The sequence below is a fragment of the Anomaloglossus baeobatrachus genome, chromosome 11 (assembly GCF_048569485.1).
Source record: "Anomaloglossus baeobatrachus isolate aAnoBae1 chromosome 11, aAnoBae1.hap1, whole genome shotgun sequence".
Taxonomy (NCBI): Eukaryota; Metazoa; Chordata; class Amphibia; order Anura; family Aromobatidae; genus Anomaloglossus; species Anomaloglossus baeobatrachus.
Window position 1 is genome coordinate 168,254,601 of NC_134363.1, and position 23,759 is coordinate 168,278,359.

The following is a 23,759-nucleotide window of genomic DNA, read 5'->3' on the forward strand; positions in this document are numbered from 1 at the left end:
GTTGCGTGCAATGCGGCCTTTAGTCTTTTGCTATCTACCAGGGCTCTGATAATTGCAGTTGTGTTTCCCCTGTATTGCTCCCTTGTGTCTTCCTTTAGTGTTAGTGGTTTTGACTTAACGCTCATACTCTCCATCTTTACTTAGGGCCCTTTTGTCTTGGTAAGACAGGGCCCCAGGTATTCCAGCTTGGCGACAGGTATATGGTCGGTGAGGGCAGTGCAGGTTGTAATCGGGGGTCATCACTTTCTGCTGCCCGTGCTGCTGTCTTCTGTTGTTTGGTGTGGAAGTTACCCTGTTGTTTAGTTACCTTCTCCTTACCTCAATTACCTTCGGTGCACCTTCTTCTAGCCCCCTTGGTGTTTGTTTTGGTGCGCATGTGTCACGCTCCCCGGCTCTCCTGCTAGGCTCCCCGGCTCCCCTGCCATGCTCTCCGGCCTCTCTGCCTTGCTTACCGGCTCCCCTGCCACGCTTCCCCGCTCTCAGGTCGCGCTCCGCCGCTCCCGTGCCAGGCTTCCCGGTCCCCCGCTCCACAGCCTTCCTGCTCCATCGCCTGCGGTCCCCAGGCAGCCCGGTCCCCGCTCCCGGCGTCCGTCGGCAACTCGGCCTCAGCCCGGCTCTCCTGCTTCCTACTCACCGCTCCCTCCTCTGGCTTCTGGCACCCGGGCCTCGCGCATGCGCATTAGGGCGCGCGCGCGGTCACTGACCCTCTCTTAAAGGGCCAGCACCTAGAAACAGGAAATTGCATAGACAGGTACAGGGTATATTAAGATTCACTTTCCTGGTGGGCGGGGCCTGTTCTACGTGTTTAGCAAGCTAGTGTTCAGGTCCCCTATTGCTTTGCCTTGTGCTTTGCCTGCATTAACCCTGTCCTGTCTCGTAGAGCCTGTCCTGCCACGCCAGCCGCTCCGAACCACGCTCATTCCCATACCCTGACGGTGACTTCGGCGGATGTTCCACCACCTCTGCAGCTCCGCCAGTCTCCAGTCCCTGGCTCCGTTTGGTGACCCGTCCCATCGCTCAGCAGGTTCCGGATCCCGCCTGACCTTACCACCTGGCCTCGGACTCTGAGCCTCGTCACCCGGACTACCGTCCAGAACACCATCCACCTTTCCTGCTCCCCTACGGACTGTCTGACTACCACCTGTGCTTCGGCTGCCGTGCACCCAGACCCTCTGGCGGGGTGACCTGCCTGGCTGCCTCCTCAAGGGAAACCGGTGTACGGTCCAGAGGTTCCACCACCCGGACGTAACAGCATGAGTTTTGTTGTCTCTTGTCTGTGGTGTTTGATGGTGAGGTTTTGTGACTATTGTACCGGCCTGTCACTTGGATGGTGGGTGTCGCTCATTTAATTAATGACTGAGCCACAGAGTGCATTTATGGGGTTCCAGAGCCCCATTCTCACTGAACTTTCAGTAGAATAGGAATTATTATGTAAACAATGCCATCAGCATGTTTTGCAACAATGGTTTGCTAAGGTTTTGAAACAGCTCACTGGTTTTATCCACTATGAGATGTTTCTTGTATGGCACTGCAGTTGAATCAGCTGATATACTTTTTCACTAAGTGGTAGGATTTCTTTTCAATTACTGATAGAGTTCAGCTGGTGTCATGACTTCTCGTGGCTTTTTGCACTTACTTTTTCCCTGTGTCATTTCTCATTACACATAACTGAAGTTATGGACATTTATTGTTTTATTTCTTTGCCTGTGTGGATTGGATTGGTTGTTATCCAAATAAATAAATCAGTCAATACAATTCAAATAGTTTATCAATTATTTTTTTAAGAAGTTCCATTAAAACAGAAACTTGGACATTTGCTCACATACAGTACAGACCAAAAGTTTGGACTACCTCTTGAAGCTCATCAACAGAATGCCAAAAGTGTGCAAAGCAGTAATCAAAGCAAAAGGTGGCTACTTTAAAGAGCCTAGACTATAAGACATATTTTCAGTTGTTTCACACTTTTTTGTTAAGTATTTCATTCCACATGTGTTAATTCATAGTTTTGATGCCTTCAATGTGAATTTACAATTTTCAGAGTCATGAAAATAAAGAAAACTCTTTGAATGAGAAGGTGTGTCCAAACGTTTGGTCTGTACTGTATATTAAAGGGAACCTGTCACCAGGTTTTTGAGTGTTAAACCAAATGTATTGTTGCACAGCTTCTAGCTTCCAGCCACAGAAGAAACATCACTGAGCAGATTATATGGGATAAACAGGCTTTTACTTCTCAGAACATGAGGTTCAGCATTGCAAAAAGGAGGCGGCAACAGGAAGTACAAGGACCTTTACAATAGGGTGAGAGAGAAAAGTAACACAACATCGCCATCTACTGTCAGATTACCATAAAGTCTTCCTTCACACAAACAAGTCCACAACTGTTGCATATACCAACAAGTGTCACCTTCTGCAGCTCCTGGGCTGCATGCTATGAAGGTGCACCTCGTTCCCTGACTCCCCTTGCAGACCCCAGAAATAACTATGCAAATGACCTGTTCTGGTCAGATGGGTGTGCTCTTTTCGGCTCCTATCCCCTCCTCCTCCCGTTGTTTGCCATCCTCCTTTGATGATTGATGCGTTTGACGCCTTCGTCTTCATCCACGTACCTGAGCTGATTCTCGCGCCGGCGCAGTCATTCCCGGCTCATGCAGGGGCACTGTGCTCTGTCCCATTGTGGGCAGAGCCAAAAACATAGGTGCGCTTGAGCTCGCTCACAATCTCGCGTCTGCGCAGAGAGCTCACGGGCTCCTATATTTTTGGCCCTGCCCGCAATGGGGCAGAGCGAAGTGCACCTGCGTAATAACTACGAAGGTGCAAGATTCAGCCCAGCTGGATGATGACGGAGCCATCAGATGTGTCAATCATCAAAGGAGGACGGCAAACAGAGGTGGGAGGGGGGGAAAGGAGCCGAAAAAGAGCATGGCCATGCAACAAGAACAGGTTATTTGCATACATGGCGGTCAGATTTTATAAAGTTATTTCTGGGGTCTGCAATGGGAGTCAGGAACAAGGTGACCTTCATAGAATGCAGCCCAAGAGCTGCAGAAGGGGATTCTTTTGGATCAATACTGAAAAAACTGGTGACAGGTTCCCTTTAATCCATCAAAAGTTACCTGATAGGTAATAAACATGCTATAATCTAAGCAATTGAGAAATACATACTCCCTGCCAATTGTAAAATGATTACACAATTGTTCTGATAATATTAATTTCTTTAATTTTTTTACTTGGAACCGGGTACGTGTTATCCATAAACGTGTAGCCTTAAGTAAAGTCTTGCAGTTCTAAATTAACCTTGTCGTTACCAAGTTGCAAAACCGAAGCTTGTTCTATGTTTATTCCTTAGGTGGTGTGAATGGAGACACACTCATCGACTTTGGGGCCGGGCCCACAATTTACCATCTGCTCTCTGCTGCCGAGGCGTTCAACAATATAATAACCTCTGATTTTCTTGAGCAAAACCGAAAACAATTGGAGAAGTGGCTGAGAAAAGACCCGGATGCCCTGGACTGGACTCATATTATTAAATTTGTTTGTGAACTGGAAGGCAACAGGTAAATCGAGAAAAAAAAAAGAATTTGTATATATATACACACACACACACACACACACACACACACTACACATCGTGTGCAGAATTATTAGGCAAGTTGTATTTTAGCGGATTTTTTTATTATTGATCAATAACTATGTTCTTAATCAACCCAAAAGACTCATAAATATCAAAGCTTAATATTTTTGGCAGTTGGAGTGGGGTTCTTTAGATTTGGCTATCTTAGGAGGATACAGTATCTGTTTGTGCAGGTAACTATTACTGTGCAGAATTATTAGGCAACTTAATAAAAACCAAATCTATTCCCCTCTCACTTGTTTATTTTCACCAGGTAAACCAATATAACGTCACAAAATTTAGAAATAAACATTTCTGACATGCAAAAACAAAACCCCAAAAAATTAGTGACCAATATAGCCCCCTTTCTTTCTGATGACACTCAGCAGCCGACCATCCATAGATTCTGTCAGTTTCTTGATCTGTTTACGATCAACATTGCGTGCAGCAGCCACCACAGCCTCCAGACACTGCTCCCAGAGGTGGACTGTTTTCCCTCCCTGTAGATCTTACATTTTATGAGGGACCACAGGTTCTCTATGGGGTTCAGATCAGGTGAACAAGGGGGCCATGTCATTATTTTTTCATCTTTTAGACCTTTACTGGCCAGCCACGCTGTGGAGTAGTTGGATGCATGTGATGGAGCATTGTCCTGCATGGAAATCATGTTTTTCTTGAACGATATCGACTTCTTCCTGTACCACTGCTTGAAGAAGTTGTCTTCCAGAAACTGGCAGTAGGTCTGGGAGTTGAGCTTCACTCCATCCTCAACCCGAAAAGGTCCCACAAGTTCATCTTTGTTGATACCAGCCCATACCAGTCCCCACCTCCACCTTGCTGGCGTCTGAGTCGGAGTGGAGCTCTCTGTCCTTTACTGATCCAGCCTCTGGACAATCCATCTGCCCATCAAGAGTCACTCTCATTTCATCAGTCCATAAAACCTTTGAAGAATCAGTCTTAAGATATTTCTTGGTCCAATCTTGACGTTTTATCTTATGTTTCTTGGTCAGAGGTGGTGGTTTTTCAGCCTTCCTTACCTTGGCCATGTCCCTGAGTATGGCACACCTTGTGCTTTTTGATACTCCAGTAATGTTGCAGCTCTGAAATATGGCCAAACTGGTGGCAAATGGCATCGTGGCAGCTTCACACTTGGTTTTCCTCAATTCATGGGCAGTTATTTTGCGCTTTTTTTTGCCCTACACGCTTCTTGCGACCCTGTTGGCTATTTGCCATGAAACGCTTGATTGTTCGGTGATCACGCTTCAAAGGTTTGGCAATTTCAAGACTGCTGCGTCCCTCTACAAGACAGCTCACAATATGGACTTTTCAGAGCCCGTCAAATCTTTCTTCTGACCCATTTTGTCAAAGGAAAGGAAGTTGCCTAATAATTAAGCACCCCTTATATAGGGTGTGGATGTCATTACACCGCACCCCTCCTCATTACAGAGATGCACATCACCGGATTTACTTAATTGGTAGTTGGCTCTCAGCCTATACAGCTTGGAGTAGGACAACATGTATAAAAAGTGTCATGTGATCAAAATACTCATTTGCCTAATAATTCTGCACACTGTATATATATATATATATATATATATATATATATATATATATATATATATATATACACAGTGTGCTGGCCAAAAGTATTGGCACCCCTGCAATTCTGTCAGATAATACTCAGTTTCCTCTTGAAAATGATTGCAATCACAAATTCTTTGGTATTATTATCTTTATTTATTTTGCTTGCAATGAAAAAACACAAAAGAGAATGAAACAAAAATCAAATCATTGATCATTTCACACAAATCTCCAAAAATGGGCCAGACAAAAGTATTGGCACCCTTAGCCTAATACATGGTTGCACAACCTTTAGCCAAAATAACTGCGAACAACCGCTTCCGGTAACCATCAGTGAGTTTCTTACAATGCTCTGCAGGAATTTTAGACCATTCTTTGGCAAACTGCTCCAGGTCCCTGAGATTTGAGTGGGGCCTTCTCCAAACTGCCATTTTGAGATCTTTCCACAGGTGTTCTATGGGGTTCAGGTCTGGACTCATTGCTGGCCACTTTAGTAGTCTCCAGTGCTTTCTATCAAACCATTAGCACCATCTAGTGCTTTTTGAAGTGTGTTTTGGGTCATTGTCCTGCTGGAAGACCCATGACCTCTGAGGGAGACCCAGCTTTCTCACCCTGGGCCCTACATTATGCTGCAAAATTTGTTGGTAGTCTTCAGACTTCATAATGCCATGCACACGGTCACGCAGTCCAGTGCCAGAGGCAGCAAAGCAACCCCAAAACATCAGGTAGCCTCCGCCATGTTTGACTGTAGGGACCGTGTTCTTTTCTTTGAATGCCTCTTTTTTTTTCTGTAAACTCTATGTTGATGGCTTTTCCCAAAAAGCTCTACTTTTGTCTCATCTGACCAGAGAACATTCTTCCAAAACGTTTTAGGCTTTCTCAGGTAAGTTTTGGCAAATTCCAGCCTGGCTTTTTTATTTCTCGGGGTAAGAAGTGGAGTCTTCCTGGGTATCCTACCATACAGTCCCTTTTAATTCAGACGCCGACGGATAGTACGGGTTGACACTGTTGTACCCTCGGACTGCAGGGCAGCTTGACCTTGTTTGGCTGTTAGTCGAGGTTCTTTATCCACCATCCGCACAATCTTGCGTTGAAATCTCTCGTCAATTTTTCTTTTCCTTCCACATCTAGGGAGGTTAGCCACAGTGCCATGGGCTTTACACTTCTTGATGACAATGCGCACTGTAGATACAGGAACTTTCAGGTCTTTGGAGATGGACTTGTAGCCTTGAGATTGCTCATGCTTCCTCACAATTTGGATTCTCAAGTTTTCAGACAGTTCTTTGGTCTTCTTTCCTTTCTCCATGCTCAATGTGGTACACACAAGGACACAGGACAGAGGTTGAGTCAACTTTAATCCATGTCACCTGCTGCAAGTGTGATTTATTATTCCAACACCTGTTAGGTGCCACAGGTAAGTTACAGGGGCTGTTATTACAAAAATTACAGAAGCATCACATGATTTTTCAAGCAGTGCCAATACTTTTGTCCACCCCCTTTTTTATGTTTGGTGTGGAATTATATCCAATTTGGCTTTATGACAATTTTTTTTTTTTTCATTGAAGGCAAATTTAATGAAGATAAAACAGTAATACTAAATAATTTGTGATTGCAATCATTTTCAGGAAGAAACTGAGTATTATCTGACAGAATTGCAGGGGTGCCAATACTTTTGGCCGGCACTGTATGTATATATTATATATATATATATATACATATATATATATATATATATATATATATATATATATATATATACACACAGTACTGAGCAAATGTTTGGACACACCTTCTCCTTCAAAGAGTTTTCTTTATTTTCATGACTCTGAAAATTGTAGATTCACATTGAAGGCATCAAAACTATGAATTATCACATGTGGAATGAAATACTTAACAAAAAAGTGTGGAACAACTGAAAATATGTCTTATATTCTAGGTTCTTCAAAGTAGCCACTTTTTGCTTTGATTACTGCTTTGCACACTCTTGGCATTCTCTTGATGAGCTTCAAGAGGCAGTCACCGGAAATGGTTTTCCAACAGTCTTGAAGGAGTTCCCAGAGATGCTTAGCACTTGTTCGCCCTTTTGCCTTCACTCTGCGGTCCAGCTCACCCCAAACCATCTCGATTGGGTTCGGGTCTGGTGACTGTGGAGGCCAGGTCATCTGGCGTAGCACCCCATCACTCTCCTTAGTCAAATACAAAACAAAATGAGAAAATAGGGGTGCAAAATAAGAAGCACCAGTGAGAATTAATGAAATTTTCTTATTATATTGCTCACCTTAAAGGGTTGTGCGCCCCTGCACAACCCCAGTATTAAGCTGGATATTAGTATCGGAGTTCCTCCTCGGACCGCAGGTTAGTATTATATCTGTAGTATGCTAACAGTTAACATCCAGACTCCATGTAGCCAAACGCAGTGTGATCCTCTGGTCCCGTAGTACACGTCCAACTAAACGCAAACCGGATGGAATAGCACGCCGCTGCAAGATGCTGTGGTAGCCATGCTGGTTCTGTATGCCTTCAATTTTGAATAAATCCCCAACAGTGTCACCAGCAAAGCACCCCCACACCATCACACCTCCTCCTCCATGCTTCACGGTGGGAAGAGTCCATCCGTTCACCTTTTCTGCATCGCACAAAGACACGGTGGTTGGATCCAAAGATCTCAAATTTAGATTCATCAGACCAAAGCACAGATTTCCACTGGTCTAATGTCCATTCCTTGTGTTTTTTAGCCCAAACAAGTCTCTTCTGCTTGTTGTCTGTCCTTAGCAGTGGTTTCCTAGCAGCTATTTTACCATGAAGGCCTGCTGCACAAAGTCTCCTCTTAACAGTTGTTCTAGAGATGTGTCTGCTGCTAGAACTCTGTGTGGCATTGACCTGGTCTCTAATCTGAGCTTGGAGGCTGGTGACTCAGATAAACTTATCCTCCGCAGCAGAGGTGACTCTTGGTCTTCCTTTCCTGGGGCGGTCCTCATGTGAGCCAGTTTCTTTGTAGCATTTGATGGTTTTGGCCACTGCACTTGGGGACACTTTCAAAGTTTTCCCAATTTTTCGGACTGACTGACCTTCACTTCTTAAAGTAATGATGGCCACTCATTTTTCTTAGCTGCTTTTTTCTAGCCATAATACAAATTCTAACAGTCTATTCAGTAGGACTATCAGCTGTGTATCCACCAGACTTCTGCACAACACAACTGATGGTCCCAACCCCATTTATAAGACAAGAAATCCCACTTATTAAGCCTGACAGGGCACACCTGTGAAGTGAAAACCATTTCCGGTGACTACCTCTTGAAGCTCATCAAGAGAATGCCAAGAGTGTGCAAAGCAGTAATCAAAGCAAAAGGTGGCTACTTTGAAGAACCTAGAATATAAGACATATTTTCAGTTGTTTCACACTTTTTTGTTAAGTATTTCATTCCACATGTGTTAATTCATAGTTTTGATGCCTTCAATGTGAATCTACAATTTTCAGAGTCATGAAAATAAAGAAAACTCTTTGAATGAGAAAGTGTGTCCAAACTTTTGGGCTGTACTGTATGTATATAGGGTTAAAAAAAATTGGAAATTGTAATATTTTAAAGCTGCATATTAGTAAAAAGTTGTAAATAATAAGTAGTTAAAATCTAAGTAGAAACTTGTTGAATCTTCCAGCAGAAATGGCCTCTCTAGCATACATGGAAACCTATTTGAAATACCGCAAATGTAATAAAGGGTCCAACATTTTTGAGCCTCATCAAAAAGCCAAAGTAGAAAGCTGCATCCAGTGGCATAACTAGAATCTGATGGGCCCCGGTGCAGAGTTTGAACCTGGGCCCTGCACCCCATATGTTCATTAAATGTATGGGACATTGTAGCATTCTAAATCCTATTAATACATACAAGTTGCCCCCCCCTCCCCTTCATTGTGTAGTAATGTCCACCATCCTGGGCCACTTCCTGGTAAATATGTCCCCCATCCACGTAAATATGTCCACATCATGGCCCCATCCTGGGGTATGACCCCATCATGGCTATCATCTGGTATATATGGCCCCATCCTGGTATATATGGCCCCATCATGGCCTCATTCTGGTATATATGTTTCCATCATGGACCCATCCTGGTATATATGCTCCCATCATGGTTTTATGGCCCCATGATGTCCCCATCCTGGTATATAGCCCCATCCTAATATATGTGCCAAGCATATTTCTATCCTAACATATAGCCCCATCCTGGTATAAAGCCCCCCCTGTTGTGAATGTCAGTTATGCTTTGGCTGCTGGGAGGCTCCCTCTTGTGGCCAGGAATGGTTTGGACATAGACCAGGTGTGTTGAGCAATAAGCGTTTCCATTGCTAACTCTCTGCTTATTTAAATCCTGGTTTGATAGCAGGCTATGCCGGATGTCAGTTGTTCTTTGTTCACCAGCCTGCTTCATTCTGCTCCACACCACATCTACCCCAGAAAAGTGCTTTGCTCTTTATTTGTTGTTTGGTTCTTTTACTCTTTTCTGAGTTTGTCATTTGCTGTGGTTGTTTTCAGTTTATTTGCTTGCAGGGATTTTCCCTCTCAGTTGCTTAGCTGGGAAACTCCCTGCAGTTATGTTTGGAGTATAGCTCCTTTAAGTCCATGTGTTTGTGGCTTTTTGAATTTGTAATGATTCTTGTTTTCTGTTCATTGGTATGACAAGAGCGCCTGGTATAAGACGGAGTGCAGATCGTGCGAACTGAGGGCCTTTTTTGTACTATCAGGAATTTGGAATTTTGCAGGGTTTTTCTCTGGCCACCATCAGCCCCTTTCCTGTCCTTTCCTATTTTAGTCAGTGGGGGCCTCACCTTTTGCAAATCCTATCATCTATCTGTGTATTGTGTTTTCCTATATCACCGCAGTCTTTGAATGTGGGGGGCTTGCTATTCTTGTCTATTTTCTGAGGCAGAGAGTTATTCATTTTTCCTTCCTTTAGGATAGCTAGTTCTCCGGCTGGGTCCGCGGTGCACAGGATGTTAGTTCACCCCTCGGCTACTTCTAGTGTTGATGGTTAGTAAGGGGATGGCGGCCAGATTAGTTGCCAATGCTTTTGTCACCTTTTACCAATGATTTGTGGTGGTCTTCCATGGTTCCGGATCATAACACCCCTCCATCCTGGTGTATAGCGCCCTATCCTTGAATATAGTCACCTCATCCTGGTGTATAGTCACCTCATCCTGATATATAGTCACCTCATTATGGTATATAATCACCTCATCCTGATATATAGTCACCTCATCCTGATATATAGTCCCCTCATTCTGGTATATAGTCACCTCATCCTGGTATATAGTCACCTTATCCTGGTATAGTCACCTCATCCTGGTATATAATCACCTCATCCTGATATATAATCACCTCATCCTGATATATAGTCACCTCATCCTGATATATTGTCCCCTCATTCTGGTATATAGTGACCTCATCCTGGTATATAATCACCTCATTCTGATATATAGTCACCTTATCCTGGTATATAATCACCTCATTCTGATATATAGTCATCTTATCCTGGTATATAGTCACCTTATCCTGGTATATAGTCACCTCATCCTGGTATATAGTCACCTCAACCTGATATATACATGGAGCATGCGGGTCTGGCTGCATTAAACATGGAGCATGGGGGGCTGCCTGCATTATACATGGAGCATGGGGAGCAGCCTGCATTATACATGGAGCATGGGGGGCTGCCTGCATTATACATGGAGAATGGGGGGCTGGCTGCATTATACATGGAGGTCTATGGGGCTGCATTATACAACATGACGGACACCTTATACATGGACTATATGGGTGCATTATACATGGAGGAGTATGGGGCTGCATAACACAATATGGGGCTTTATAATAAATATAGGACTATGGGGGCTACAATATAATATATGGATGATTATGAAGGCTACCTTATACGTGGACTATGGCAGTGCATTATAAAACATGGAGGACTATGTGGTGCAGTACAATATATGAAGTAATATGGGGTGCATTCTAATATATGGAGAACTATGGAGTGAATTATAATACAATGGGAAATATGGGAAATTCATTATAATAATTGGAGGGCTATGAGTGCTACTTTCTACATCTAGGACTATGGGGTGAATTATAATATATGGAGAACTATGGGAAATGCATTATAATACATGGAGGACTATGGAAGTGTATTCTAATATATAAAGGGTTATGTGGTACCCTTTCTACTATATGGAAGACTATGTGGGGCCATTTTTGTATTTGGAGAACTATATACAAGGGGGGACAAAGATACAAGCAGAGGATGGGAACGTTTTGTGCTGAGGGAAAAGGGCTCTTTCCCTCAGCACCCAGCTTTCCCATGCTCTGCTGTACATCTCTCAGCACCCAGCTTTCCCATGCTCTGATATGGGAAAGCTGAGTGCTGAGGGAAAGATGTATAGCAGAGCATGGGGAAGCTGGGTGCCGAGGACAAGATGGATATCAGAACATAGGAAAGCTGGGTGCTGAGGGTAAGAGCCAAGTGTCAGCGTCATTATCCCGTACTCTGAGTGTCAGTGTCATTGTCCCGAACCCCAAGTGTCGGTGTACGTGGAGGGGGGGGGGCAGGTCCAAACTTTGCACTGGGGCCCATCAAACTCTAGTTACGCCACTGGCGGCCACTTACAGCACTGGCAGCTGTCAGCATATTCTCTGCTCCCCATGCCCAGGATTGTGTGCATGGAAAGAAATGAATATTCATGGCCTTAATTGGTGGCCGGCACATCGTATTGCAGGGACCCAACAGTTCTCTGTACTGCGATGTATTTCAGCTGGATGCATGCCCGCGGACACACATCCATCTGAATCAAGGGCTGGACCCAGCGGGTCTCTGAACCCCCAGGCCCAGTTGCAGTAGCGACCTCTATGACCGCGGTCGTTACGCCCCGAGCCACATAAAAAAATATCTGTATTTCTGGAGGACCCAGCACTACGCAGTCAGCCCTTTTGTTTTAATGGACAGCATGTAATACTTACTTTCTCCTGCGGGTGCACTGCAGGAAGATTGAACTCTTGCTGCCAAAATTCACCCCAGATTATATCAAATCACTGGAGATCCAGTGGAGAATCCAGGAATCTCTGTTAATTTTGAAAGACACTTCTAACATAAAAAAAGGATTGTCCATAAACCTATCTTTCCATCATCTCACGTATCTTCCCTACCTGATCTACATATCATGCTTTCACCTGTCATACTATCTCCAACCCCCTGTCGCACTGTCTCCAACCTCCTGTCACACTGTCTCCAACCCCCTGTTGCACTGTCTCTAACCTCTTGTCGCACTCTCTCTAACCTCCTGTCGCACTGTCTCCAACCCCCTGTCGCACTGTCTCCAACCCCTGTCACACTGTCTCCAACCCCCTGTCATACTGTCTCCAACCCCCTGTCGCACTGTCCCCAACCTCCTGTCGTACTGTCTCCAACCCCCTGTCCTACTGTCTACAACCTTCTGTCCTACTGTCTCCAACCCCTGTCCTACTCTTTACAACCTTCTGTCCTACTGTCTCCAACCTTTTGTACTACTGTCTCCTTCCCCAACATCCTGTAGAATGTAAGCCCAAAAGGCCAGAGTCCTCTCCCCTCTGTACCAGTGTATCATTGTTAATTTGTTTACTATATCTGTATTGTATGTAACCCCTTCTCTTGTACAGCACCATGGGATCAATGGTGCTCTATAAATAAATAATAAAAATAACCTATATGTTCGGTCTTAATTTTGTCGACCTTTTTTTTGCTGAATTTGACGAATTAATTATTTAAAAAAATAAAATCTAAATATTTGTCTTAATTTTTTTAACAGAGACAATTGGGAAAAAAAGGAAGAAACGCTAAGGAGAAAAGTAACCAAAGTGTTGAAGTGCGATGCTGTTGCGGAGAAGCCATATGGCCCTGTGCCCATGCCAGAAGCCGACTGCCTGATTAGCTGCCTCTCCTTAGAAGCCGCCTGTAAAGACCTGGAATGCTTCACCAATGCGCTGAAAAAATTAAAGGAGCTACTTAAACCAGGTGGTCACATTGTAATCCAGGGGGTTCTGAACTGCACCTTCTACCATGTTGGGGATAAATGGTTTTCCTGCTTGTCCTTTACTAAGGATGAGGTGGAAAAAGCATTTACAGAGGCCGAGTATGAAGTGATCAAAGTAAAGGTGATACCACGTTCTGATAAATCAGGGAAGGACATCACTGACAATGACAGCTTTTTCTGCGTCCATGCTCGTAAACCACAGAAATAGTAAATCCTCATTCAGACAGTTGTATGATACGTCCGGATGCAATATATCTATCTGGAGCCAAAAACAAGACTGGATCATGCGCCATAGAATCTGATCCAATCCTTGTCGTAAGCTAGATTCCTTCCATGCAGAACTGTATTACAGCCAATAGAGTGAAATGCACACTAAAGTTTTGTCCACAGAGGTTTTTCAAGAAAAAATTGCTTCAGGAAACGCTCATTTTTGGGGATGGTTTTGAAGGAGTTTTTATTTTCCTGTAAGATGAGATCCAACGCAGGAAAGAAGGCACTCTTCAATATAAATTTCCATATGGTTTATTCTATGTGCACATGTGTCGCCCGGGGACCAGGGGGTACTCAGATCCGGGCCACGAGGTCACTTCTGTGGGTATCACGGTGGCGTGACCCGGTCTGTGATCCCAGGCTCCACAGTAAAAAGGGGATTGGTAAGGGAGATTGTCCGTGACGCCACCCACGGGTTGTGGTGATGGTGGACACCACCGCTGCGATGAAGGTGCAGGACTCCCGGGAACGGTGTTGGGATGCAGCTTTGGATGTTAACCCCTCCGTGGGTAGGGGGCAGTTGGTCCCGGGGCCCGTTCGGGGATAAGCAGGGAGCAGGGCGCAGTGCTGCGGTGCCCGAGGGCACGAGCGTACTCACAAGTATTTCACACAGAGTCACTGGTAAACTAGGAATTGCCGGTGTCCGCAGCCTTCGGTACGGGGGTGTTAGTGTCCCACACACGGTGCAGCAGCTCCTGTTCTTTCCCTGCAGCCAGGTGCCTTTCTCTCCACTCTCTTCCTCTTTCTCCTCAGCCGGGAACGGGGAATCCACTCCCCTGCAGTGATCCGGGTCAGCCTAGGTACCGTCGGGCCACTACCCTGCCCGGCTACCTCTGGCCCCTTCCTCACTACAGCCTGTCCCGGCCCTTTCGGAGCACGCTTCACTATCAGCCTGGGAGCTACAACTCCAGACTCCTCTTCTGTCTGTCTCTCCACACACTCTGCTCCAGCCCCTCCCCTCTGCTCTGCTTTTCTCTTACCCTGGGGGCTGTGGTTTGTCCTGCTGCACTGGTGTGGGATCAGGTTACCAAGGAGGATTAACTCTTTCTGTGACAACCTGGCTTTGCCAGGGCGTCACACACACATGTGAAAGGTAGGTTTAGACAACCCCTAGGCAGGGGAAAAATGACTATCGACGCGTTTCGACCGTATTACACGGTCTTAGTCATTGACTAAGACCGAGTAATATGGTTGAAACGCGTAAAGTTACTTGAACTTTTTTTTTCAACTACTGACTTTTTTCCGTTTTATAAGATGCACCGGATTATAAGACGCACTCCAAGTTCAGAGCAAGAAAAGGTAATCCGGTGGTGTCTTACCAGAGGGGGCAGTGACAGTGGTGGAGGAGGCTGTGCTGGGACTGCGGTGGAGGCTGGGGCTGCGGCGGAGACTGGAGCTGCGGCGGAGACTGGGGCTCGGGCTGTGGCGTAGGCTGGTTCTGCCGTGCTTGGGCTGCGGCGGCTGCTCCTGCGAAAGGTGAGGTCTTCAAAGAAATGGCGCCCAGAGTCAGCACAGATTGAGCTCTAGGCTCAATGGCAACCCAAGATCTCATCTGCGGAAGCGCCACCTCTGGGCGCCATTTTCCTGAAGTCCGCTGGAGGGAGATCAGTGGGCCAGAGTTGGCGCTTGCTCAAATGAGAGCTTGAGCCGAGAGCTCCATCTGCGCATGCGCTGACTCCGGGCTGCATTATTTGAAGTCCTCACTGCCCGACCTGCAGTGCCAGTAAAGCCACACAGCAGCCCCAGCACCAGCCACCGGAGACCACATGCAGACAACGTACAGCAGCTGCTGACACCGCACAGCCATCCCAGCACCAGCCGCCACAGACCCCGCACCAGCCGCCGCAGCACCAGTCCAGCTACCGCAGCCTCTGCACAGCCACTGCAGCATTCCCCCGGCCTCTTGCGACCCCTCTCCACTACCCTGGTAAGCTACATTCAGATTATAAGACACACCCCTCACTTTCCTCTCAATTTTTTGTGAGGAAAAGTACGTTTTATAATCCAAAAAATACGGTAATTCTTTTTTAAAAGCTTTTTAGGAAAAAAAAACTCCTTATAAGAACAGCAAAGTAGATTTTACATTGAAATGAATAGGAAGGGTTTACCAAGCAGTTGTGAATAAAAGGGGTAGTCGACTACTTTTACATTGATGGTCTATCCTTAGGAGAGGTAATCAATGTCTGATTAGCCGGGGTCCACACCCGTCACCCCCACCAATCAGATGCTCTTTCGGTCACGGTGGCGACAGCAGGCATTCGGAAATGCTCAGTTACGGAGCTGCTCTGTCTTCTGATAGTGGCCGCGGCCAGGTACTGTACATCCACCTTCCATTGAATGGGAGGAGGATCTACAGTACCCGGCTGCAGCCACTATCATAACACGGGGCAGCTCCAGAACTAAGCATTTCCGGCTGCCTTTTGCCGCCGCCGGGAACAAGAGCAGCTGATCGGTGGGGCTACGGATGTCGGACCTCGGCCGATCAGACATTGATGACCTCTTCTAAGGATAGGCCATCTGTTATGATCCAGGATGGAATCTGCCTTGGCATGGTTCCAGCTCTGGACTGATCATATCAGGGGTTAACCTCTATCTGCCTCATTCCTACTTCCGGCATGCTATACCTTGGTGCTGCAACCCTTGTGCAGCGCCAGCTATAGTCTATGCCTACAGCGTGTGTAGCTGGCTCTGGTTAGTTCTCTGATCCATCCTACTGCGTTCCCCTGACTTCCTGACCCGTGTCTGTCAGCCCGCTCCTGGCCCCGTCCCTCCTACCTTATACCTTTGTGTATTCTGACTTCCCAATACTTGATGTATGCTCCGTCCCCGACTTGGTTCTGTCTCTTTCCTCTGATATCTCCGTGACCGACCGCATCCTGACCCCTTGGCTTGCTTCTGACGCTGAGTTTGGTTTTTCCCCTTGTACTTTGTTTGACCTCTGGTTACCGACCCGGCTCTCTGACTATTCTACTGCCACCTTGTGGTGGCTTCCCTGTACTACTCCTGGTCTGCTATTAGTGTAGGGTTACTTGGATCTATTACCACTCTGCTGCCTTCTAGTGGAGTTTGCACTGTACTGCTTCAGGACATCCCATAGTACAATGTGACACCATCAATATAAAAGCAGGGGACAACCTCTTTAAGTTTTGAGGAGGATTTTGCAGCTGATTACCTCCAATAAACTCTTCAAAAAACTAAGTGAACATAGCTTTAGGGTGCACTACACTATTGTATGACTGCCTCAAGTTAATGTATCTTTAAGTTTTATGTAAAAAGTCTGATATATTGATGGGATGATCATTTTTCATGGAGAAAGGAACTTCTATTGTTGTGCCATGCTTTTTTATACATGATATCAATATTTTATGTTGATGTTTTTGCTATGCCTTTGCTGTCTAATAAATATACCCATACAAAAACCATGTAGATTAACCTTTCACCAGATCCTTTCTTCCCTAACCATAGGCACAATGAAATTGCAACAAGCTCCCTATTAGAATAAATCAATATTTTATTAGGAAATGTGGGCTTCCAGGGAACAGCTGGGAGATAACGCAGATATCCCACCGCTGCCACCAATTTGTCAAGGAAAAATCGCTTTGCTGCCTCCAATCATCAGGACAATACTCAATTGATTGACGATTGATGGACGAGCCGACGCTGCTTTCGCTACTAGGCTGATTATTGGGCACTTTCACAATGAACATATAGTATGTACACACCTGATTCAACACACATATATATATATATATATATATATATATATATACAGTGCCTACAAGTAGTATTAAACCCCCTGCAGATTTAGCAGGTTTGATAAGATGCAAATAAGTTAGAGTCTGCAAACTTCAAACAAGAGCAGGATTTATTAACAGATGCATAAATCTTACAAACCAGCAAGTTATGTTGCTCAGTTAAATTTTAATAACTTTTCAACATAAAAGTGTGGGTCAATTATTATTCAACCCCTAGGTTTAATATTTTGTGGAATAACCCTTGTTTGCAATTACAGCTAATAATCGTCTTTTATAAGACCTGATCAGGCCGGCACAGGTCTCTGGAGTTATCTTGGCCCACTCCTCCATGCAGATCTTCTCCAAGTTATCTAGGTTCTTTGGGTGTCTCATGTGGACTTTAATCTTGAGCTCCTTCCATGAGATCTTCCCGGAGCTCCTTCCTTGTTGTCCTTGGGTTAGCCTTGACTCTTCGGACAAGCCTGGCCTCGGCACGGGTGGAAACGTTCAAAGGCTGTCCAGGCCGTGGAAGGCTAACAGTAGTTCCATAAGCCTTCCACTTCCGGATGATGCTCCCAACAGTGGAGACAGGTAGGCCCAACTCCTTGGAAAGGGTTTTGTACCCCTTGCCAGCCTTGTGACCCTCCACGATCTTGTCTCTGATGGCCTTGGAATGCTCCTTTGTCTTTCCCATGTTGACCAAGTATGAGTGCTGTTCACAAGTTTGGGGAGGGTCTTAATTAGTCAGAAAAGGCTGGAAAAAGAGATTAGTAATCCAAACATGTGAAGCTCATTGTTCTTTGTGCCTGAAATACTTCTTAATACTTTAGGGGAACCAAACAGAATTCTGGTGGTTTGAGGGGTTGAATAATAAATGACCCTCTGAATAAACTTTTCACAATTTAAAAAAAAAAAAAGAAATAACATTCTTTTTTGCTGCATTTCACACTTCCAGGCTGATCTACAGTCCAAATGTCACAATGCCAAGTTAATTCCGAATGTGTAAACCTGCTAAATCTGCAGGGGGTTGAATACTACTTGTAGGCACTGTATATATATATATATATACTTTGGTACAGTCAATGCAAGCTCTACAATAACCAAAGTAAAAACTAGCTGCCACCACCAATCATTTATACAGGCTGGTTGGATACCCATCGTGACCACACTTGTCGCACCATGTCCGAGACGACACCCGACAAGCAGCGTAACACAGAGGGACCACCAGGCTAACAATACAACGGAAGGCCCTGTTCTAGGGAAAGGGGAGCTGGGTCAATTCCTAATATTCATCTGAGGCTTATCACTGCACTCCCTAAAGTCCCTAGATGGGTTCTTTCCCCCATACGCCGATCACGTGCCTAGGTCCTCGCTGGCCCTGAACTCACCCTGACTAATGAGGGTCAGCAAGATACCAGTGTCGCCACTGTAATAAGGTAGGAAAGACAAACAGGTGGGGAAACACACAACAGCAGGAATTTCTCAGTTGTAACTGAAGTGACACCTCAGCTTTCTCCTGAGACAGTCTCTTTCCAAGTGGACAGCATAGGTATGAGCTATAGCCGCCATAGGAAGGAGTGAGGTGCAGATATTTATAGCAGAAGGGAGTGGCTGCAGCTGAGATTACAACTACCTGTTAGATCACTGCAAGATGGAGATGAACCTTAACCCCTTCACCACCAGATGGAATTAAATAAGCTCCACTCAAGGTTAAAGGGAACCTGTCACCAGCCGTGGTGACTACAAGCTGCGGCCACCACCAGTGAGCTCTTATATACAGCATTCTAACATGCTGTATATAAGAGCCCAGGACACTGTGTAGAACATACAAATGACTTTATAGTACTCACCTAAATGGTCGGTATGGTGCAGATAGGTCAGATGGGTGTCTCCATTCTCCGGGCTCGGCACCTCCTCTTTGACACTAAAGGGGGCACACTTGCTGACACTAGAGGGCTGACACGCTGGCTGACAGTAGAGAGCACTATGGCAGACACAAAAAGTGGGCACAGTAGCTGACACTAGAGGGGGCACTCTGGCTGACACTAGTGGAGGTACTGTGACCAACTCTAGAGGAGGCTCTGTGGCTGACACTAGAGAGAGCTCTGTAATTGACACTAAAGGGAACACAGTGGCTTACAGTAAAGGAAACACTGTGACTGACAATGGAGGGGGCAATGTAATTGACACTAAAGGGATACAGTGGCTTACAGTAGAGGAGGCATTGTGACTGACAATGGAGAGGGCACTGTGACTGACATAAAAGGGGGCACTGTGGATCACACAAGAGGGAGCACCATGGCTGACACTAGACAGGGCACTGTAATTGACACTAAAGGGGACGGGACAGGAGTGAGATGAAACCCACAGAAACAGACAGACAGGGTAAAGCCAAACTCTGCAATTCAGCACGCACAGAGGTATTAGACAATAAAAGATTAGGAGGAAAACAAGAGCAGGAACGAAGAAACAAGACAACAAGAGTAAAGTCCACGACTGCAGCAAGCAAAAATCAACACTTTCACCATAAAGTCTGGAACAAAAAAGCTCACAGACCAAACAGAATAAACTATAGCTGGCATGGGTAGAAGATTTCATCCAGCATAAATAGAATGGGAGCAGATGTGATTGGTTTCCCCACCACATGTGATCAAAGGAACCTAAAAAGCACTAAAAACACACAACAGATTGACACCCGAGTCTGCTTGTGTTGATTTCAGACACCAAAGGAACCATCGGGCAGAGTGTCAGAATCTGCAATCTGAACAGAGTCCGCCGCCGCCATAACAGTCGGGGAAGTTTGTGCACAACTCTGTGGGACAACTACATAAGGTTCCAGTGAGCAGTGTTTGGGCCACAATATTGAAGTGGAAAGAACATCATTTCACCATAAACCTGCCACAATCAGGTGCTCCCCACAAGAAAATAAACTTATAATATGTTATTACGTACAAAATTGTTATAACCATTTCACAGTCTGAATTTCCTTTTCCAAAAAGAGCATTGGGCTGATTTGTAAGATTGTGCGTTGGGCAACCACACATCAGATTGACATATCAATGTGAAATCAGTGTCAAGCCTTATTCACATGTCAGTATTTGGTTGATTTTTTTTTTTTTGCATCCATATTTGTAAACTAAAATTAAAAGTTGAACTTACAGAGAAAAAACTTAAATTAAAGAATCCGACCTGTTCTTTGTTTTGAAGTCATTCTTTGATTTTGGCTTATGACAACTAACCATAAAATACTGATGTTTGCATAAGATCTTACCTCGCAAACAAAATATATTGATGCAATTTTAAAAACAAATATGAAAAAAAATACTTAAGTTCAATTCACAATATCGTAAAATAGTTTTTTCTCTCTACTTCTGTGGTTCTGAAAAACAAAACAAGATAAGATTCCATTACAGTAAAAAAGCAAAACTACAAACTCGTGTTAAAAACAATATGTATGTTTACAAATCAATTTCCAAAATGTTCCAAAAGCTTCCATGTTTTATAGTATTAGTTCATCTGACCACAGACATTAGGGCAGAGGTGGTGTCACGGATGTATCATGGCCAGCTGAGAATCCAGATGCAATGAATGCTAGAAGATCACAGAGATTGGCAGCACATATTTTTATCTGACAGTTCCTTGTTTTTGCAGCTAGTGGACTCTATGACTTGTTACTCTTAGTCTATGAGAATTGTTATCCTGTCTCTAAGTTGCTATCCTCTGACTTCCTTTATTAACCTCATCTTGGAGTGGTTTGGGTGCAGTTTATAGTTTGTTCCGTGCTGAGCTCTGGAGAGGTTGTCTTCTGATGCTCCAGAGACTCCTGTGGTTGCTGCTGCTCAGATAAGTGTTAAGGGCACTTTACACGCTGCGATATCAGTACCGATATCGCTAGCGAGCGTACCCGCTCCCGTCGGTTGTGCGTCGCGGGCAAATCGCTGCCCGTGGCGCACAACATTGCTTACACCTGTCACACAGACTTACCTTCCCTGCGACGTCGCTGTGGCCGGCGAACCGCCTCCTTTCTACGGGGGCGGTTCGTGCGGCGTCACAGTGACATCACACGGCAGCCGTCCAATAGAAGTGGAGGGGCGGAGATGAGCAGGCGGAATATCCCGCCCACCTCCTTCCTTCCGCAATGCCGGCAGCCGCAGGTATGAGATAGTTCCTCGTTCCTGCGGTGTCACAAATAGCGATGTGTGCTGCCGCATGAACGATGAACAACCTGCAACAGCAACGATATTCGGGAAAGGAACAACGCCTCAACGATCAACGATAAGGTGAGTAATTTTGATCGTTAACAGTCGTTCCTGCGTTTCACACGCAACGACGTCGCTAACGGGGCCGGATGTGCGTCACGAATTCCGTGACCCCAACGACATCTCGTTAGCAATGTCGTTGCGTGCAATGCGGCCTTTAGTCTTTTGCTATCTACCAGGGCTCTGATAATTGCAGTTGTGTTTCCCCTGTATTGCTCCCTTGTGTCTTCCTTTAGTGTTAGTGGTTTTGACTGAACGCTCATACTCTCCATCTTTACTTAGGGCCCTTTTGTCTTGGTAAGACAGGGCCCCAGGTATTCCAGCTTGGCGACAGGTATATGGTCGGTGAGGGCAGTGCAGGTTGTAATCGGGGGTCATCACTTTCTCCTTTCCCTAACTATGAGGGTGGTAATAATCACTTCTAAGTTGTTTGGGGAAATTGACCCTTTATTTTGCCAAAAATTGAAGGTTTTTAACATAAAGGGGGACAGAGTGGATGTAAATTGTTTGTAATATTCGTATGGCAGCCCATCGGGGCCCAGGGCAAAGTTAGATTTAGTCATTTTGATGGTACCTAGGATTTCATGTGTAGTAAAGGGAAGATTAAGTTCCTCTAATTGCTCATCTAAGACCCGGGGAAGATCCAGGGTGTCTAGGAAACCCTGTATATCCAATTGAGTCGGCTGTGACGTGTTGGAATCATATTTTAGATTATACACCCTAACTATAAGGCATTCCTTACCCCTTCCTGTGTGTTGTCTTATATGACTGGTATAGCTTCTCTCCCCTGCCTTGACAGTTGGACACTAAGATCAAAGGGCCGCCATGCAAGAATTGTACCATAAGGTGTAGGATAAAAAGTCTGAGAAGAGTGTGATGTGCTGGAGGAGCAGTTTTCTACTCTTCTTTTTTCCACCAATGTCCCGTGTGGACTGCATCAGTCATTTCTGCAGGATGTTTTGGCCAACATTTTATTGTATGCCATCCTTTATTCTCCCAACAAAACTCCCATTTAGAAGATTGTTGAGGAAGGAAAGCTTCCTGTTCTAGCTGGATAGATCCCAACATTTTCTGCTTCTGCCCAGGTATGTGCCAACATTTTAAGAAGTAACCATGGATTGTGCTGATTTAAGGCCCAGTAGATCAACCAAATGGTTAATGCCAATCGGGTTGGCCAACAACATAAGAAGTGAGTAGATGAGATCAATGTGAAAGGCTCAACAATCTACCTCTGCCACTTGTAGTGCACAATTGTCGGCCATGGTGAGCACCACGCTTTCTAGCTTGAAGAGTGACAAGCACATCCAAGATGACCAACAAGATGACTATTGGAAAACCATCGCTCACTATTCATTGGCTCGAAGCAGCAGGATATTGAAAACATTCTGTGACCTCAGAGCAACAATCGTGATTACAGTCTTGTAAGAAGGTGCTAGGCCCTTTTACCCCTGCCCTGCTGAAAACACCAATTGCCGTTAAATTATAATAATGCGAATTGTGTTTATGTATGCAATGCATTTATGCATAAAGTGTAAGTGTGGCTAGCTAGTGGCCAGGTTAGGTACTGCTCCCTGGTAAAGAGAATAGGTTCTCCCTAGTAAAAGGAGGACATAGGCAAGGAACAGTTAAGTTCTGTGGGTTGCTCACAGGGGGAGGAGCCAGCTGCAGGATACAGCCTGACTCCGTCCGAGTCTAGTCAGTTGAAGAGGAGTAGTTAGAAATCTGTACTTGTGGGAACTATAGCAAGAAGGAAAAGTGTGCAAGCCCATTCGATACCTTAGGTCTTAGAAAGTGGGTGTTTGTGGCATACACCTGCTGTTTGATGTGACCTCACAGAAAGAAGTCCAATGGGGTCAGGTCAGGTGAGCGTGGAGGCCACTCCACACAGCCACCATACCCAATGACTTGTAGGAAGGTCTCCATGAGGTATTACTTCACGTCCGCAGCCTTGTGAGTTTTACACGTTCATATCATAGCATTTCTGTATGCAAGGTGTCGATTCGTATTGAAATGATGATGCCCTACAACTTTGTAATTCACTTTTTTTCTCTATCTCGTTCCGTTTTCAAAATAAAAATGCTAACGCCGTTGTTTTCCACCAGGTGGCGCTATAGGTGGTTTCATTGCGTAGCGCATGGATACTTTACTATACCTAGACACCACTTCTATGCCTATAGCTGCCGCCGTTCTCAAGTTAATGGCGGTGGACAGGATATGGGTGGAAACACTGTATGAAAGGGCATTTTGCA

The 23,759-nt window shown here is 45.1% G+C and overlaps 1 protein-coding gene across 1 annotated transcript in view; it reads left to right on the forward strand.

Moving 5' to 3' along the window:
* Positions 1 to 15,737, forward strand: part of LOC142257056 (indolethylamine N-methyltransferase-like) — a 37,733-nt gene extending 21,996 nt beyond the window's left edge. The window contains exons 4-5 of the mRNA XM_075329111.1: positions 3,347 to 3,554; positions 13,023 to 15,737. Coding sequence (XP_075185226.1) covers positions 3,347 to 3,554; positions 13,023 to 13,455 — 641 coding nt within the window. The 3' untranslated portion in view covers positions 13,456 to 15,737. The remainder of the gene's footprint in view (positions 1 to 3,346; positions 3,555 to 13,022) is intronic.
* The last annotated feature ends 8,022 nt before the right edge of the window (positions 15,738 to 23,759 follow it).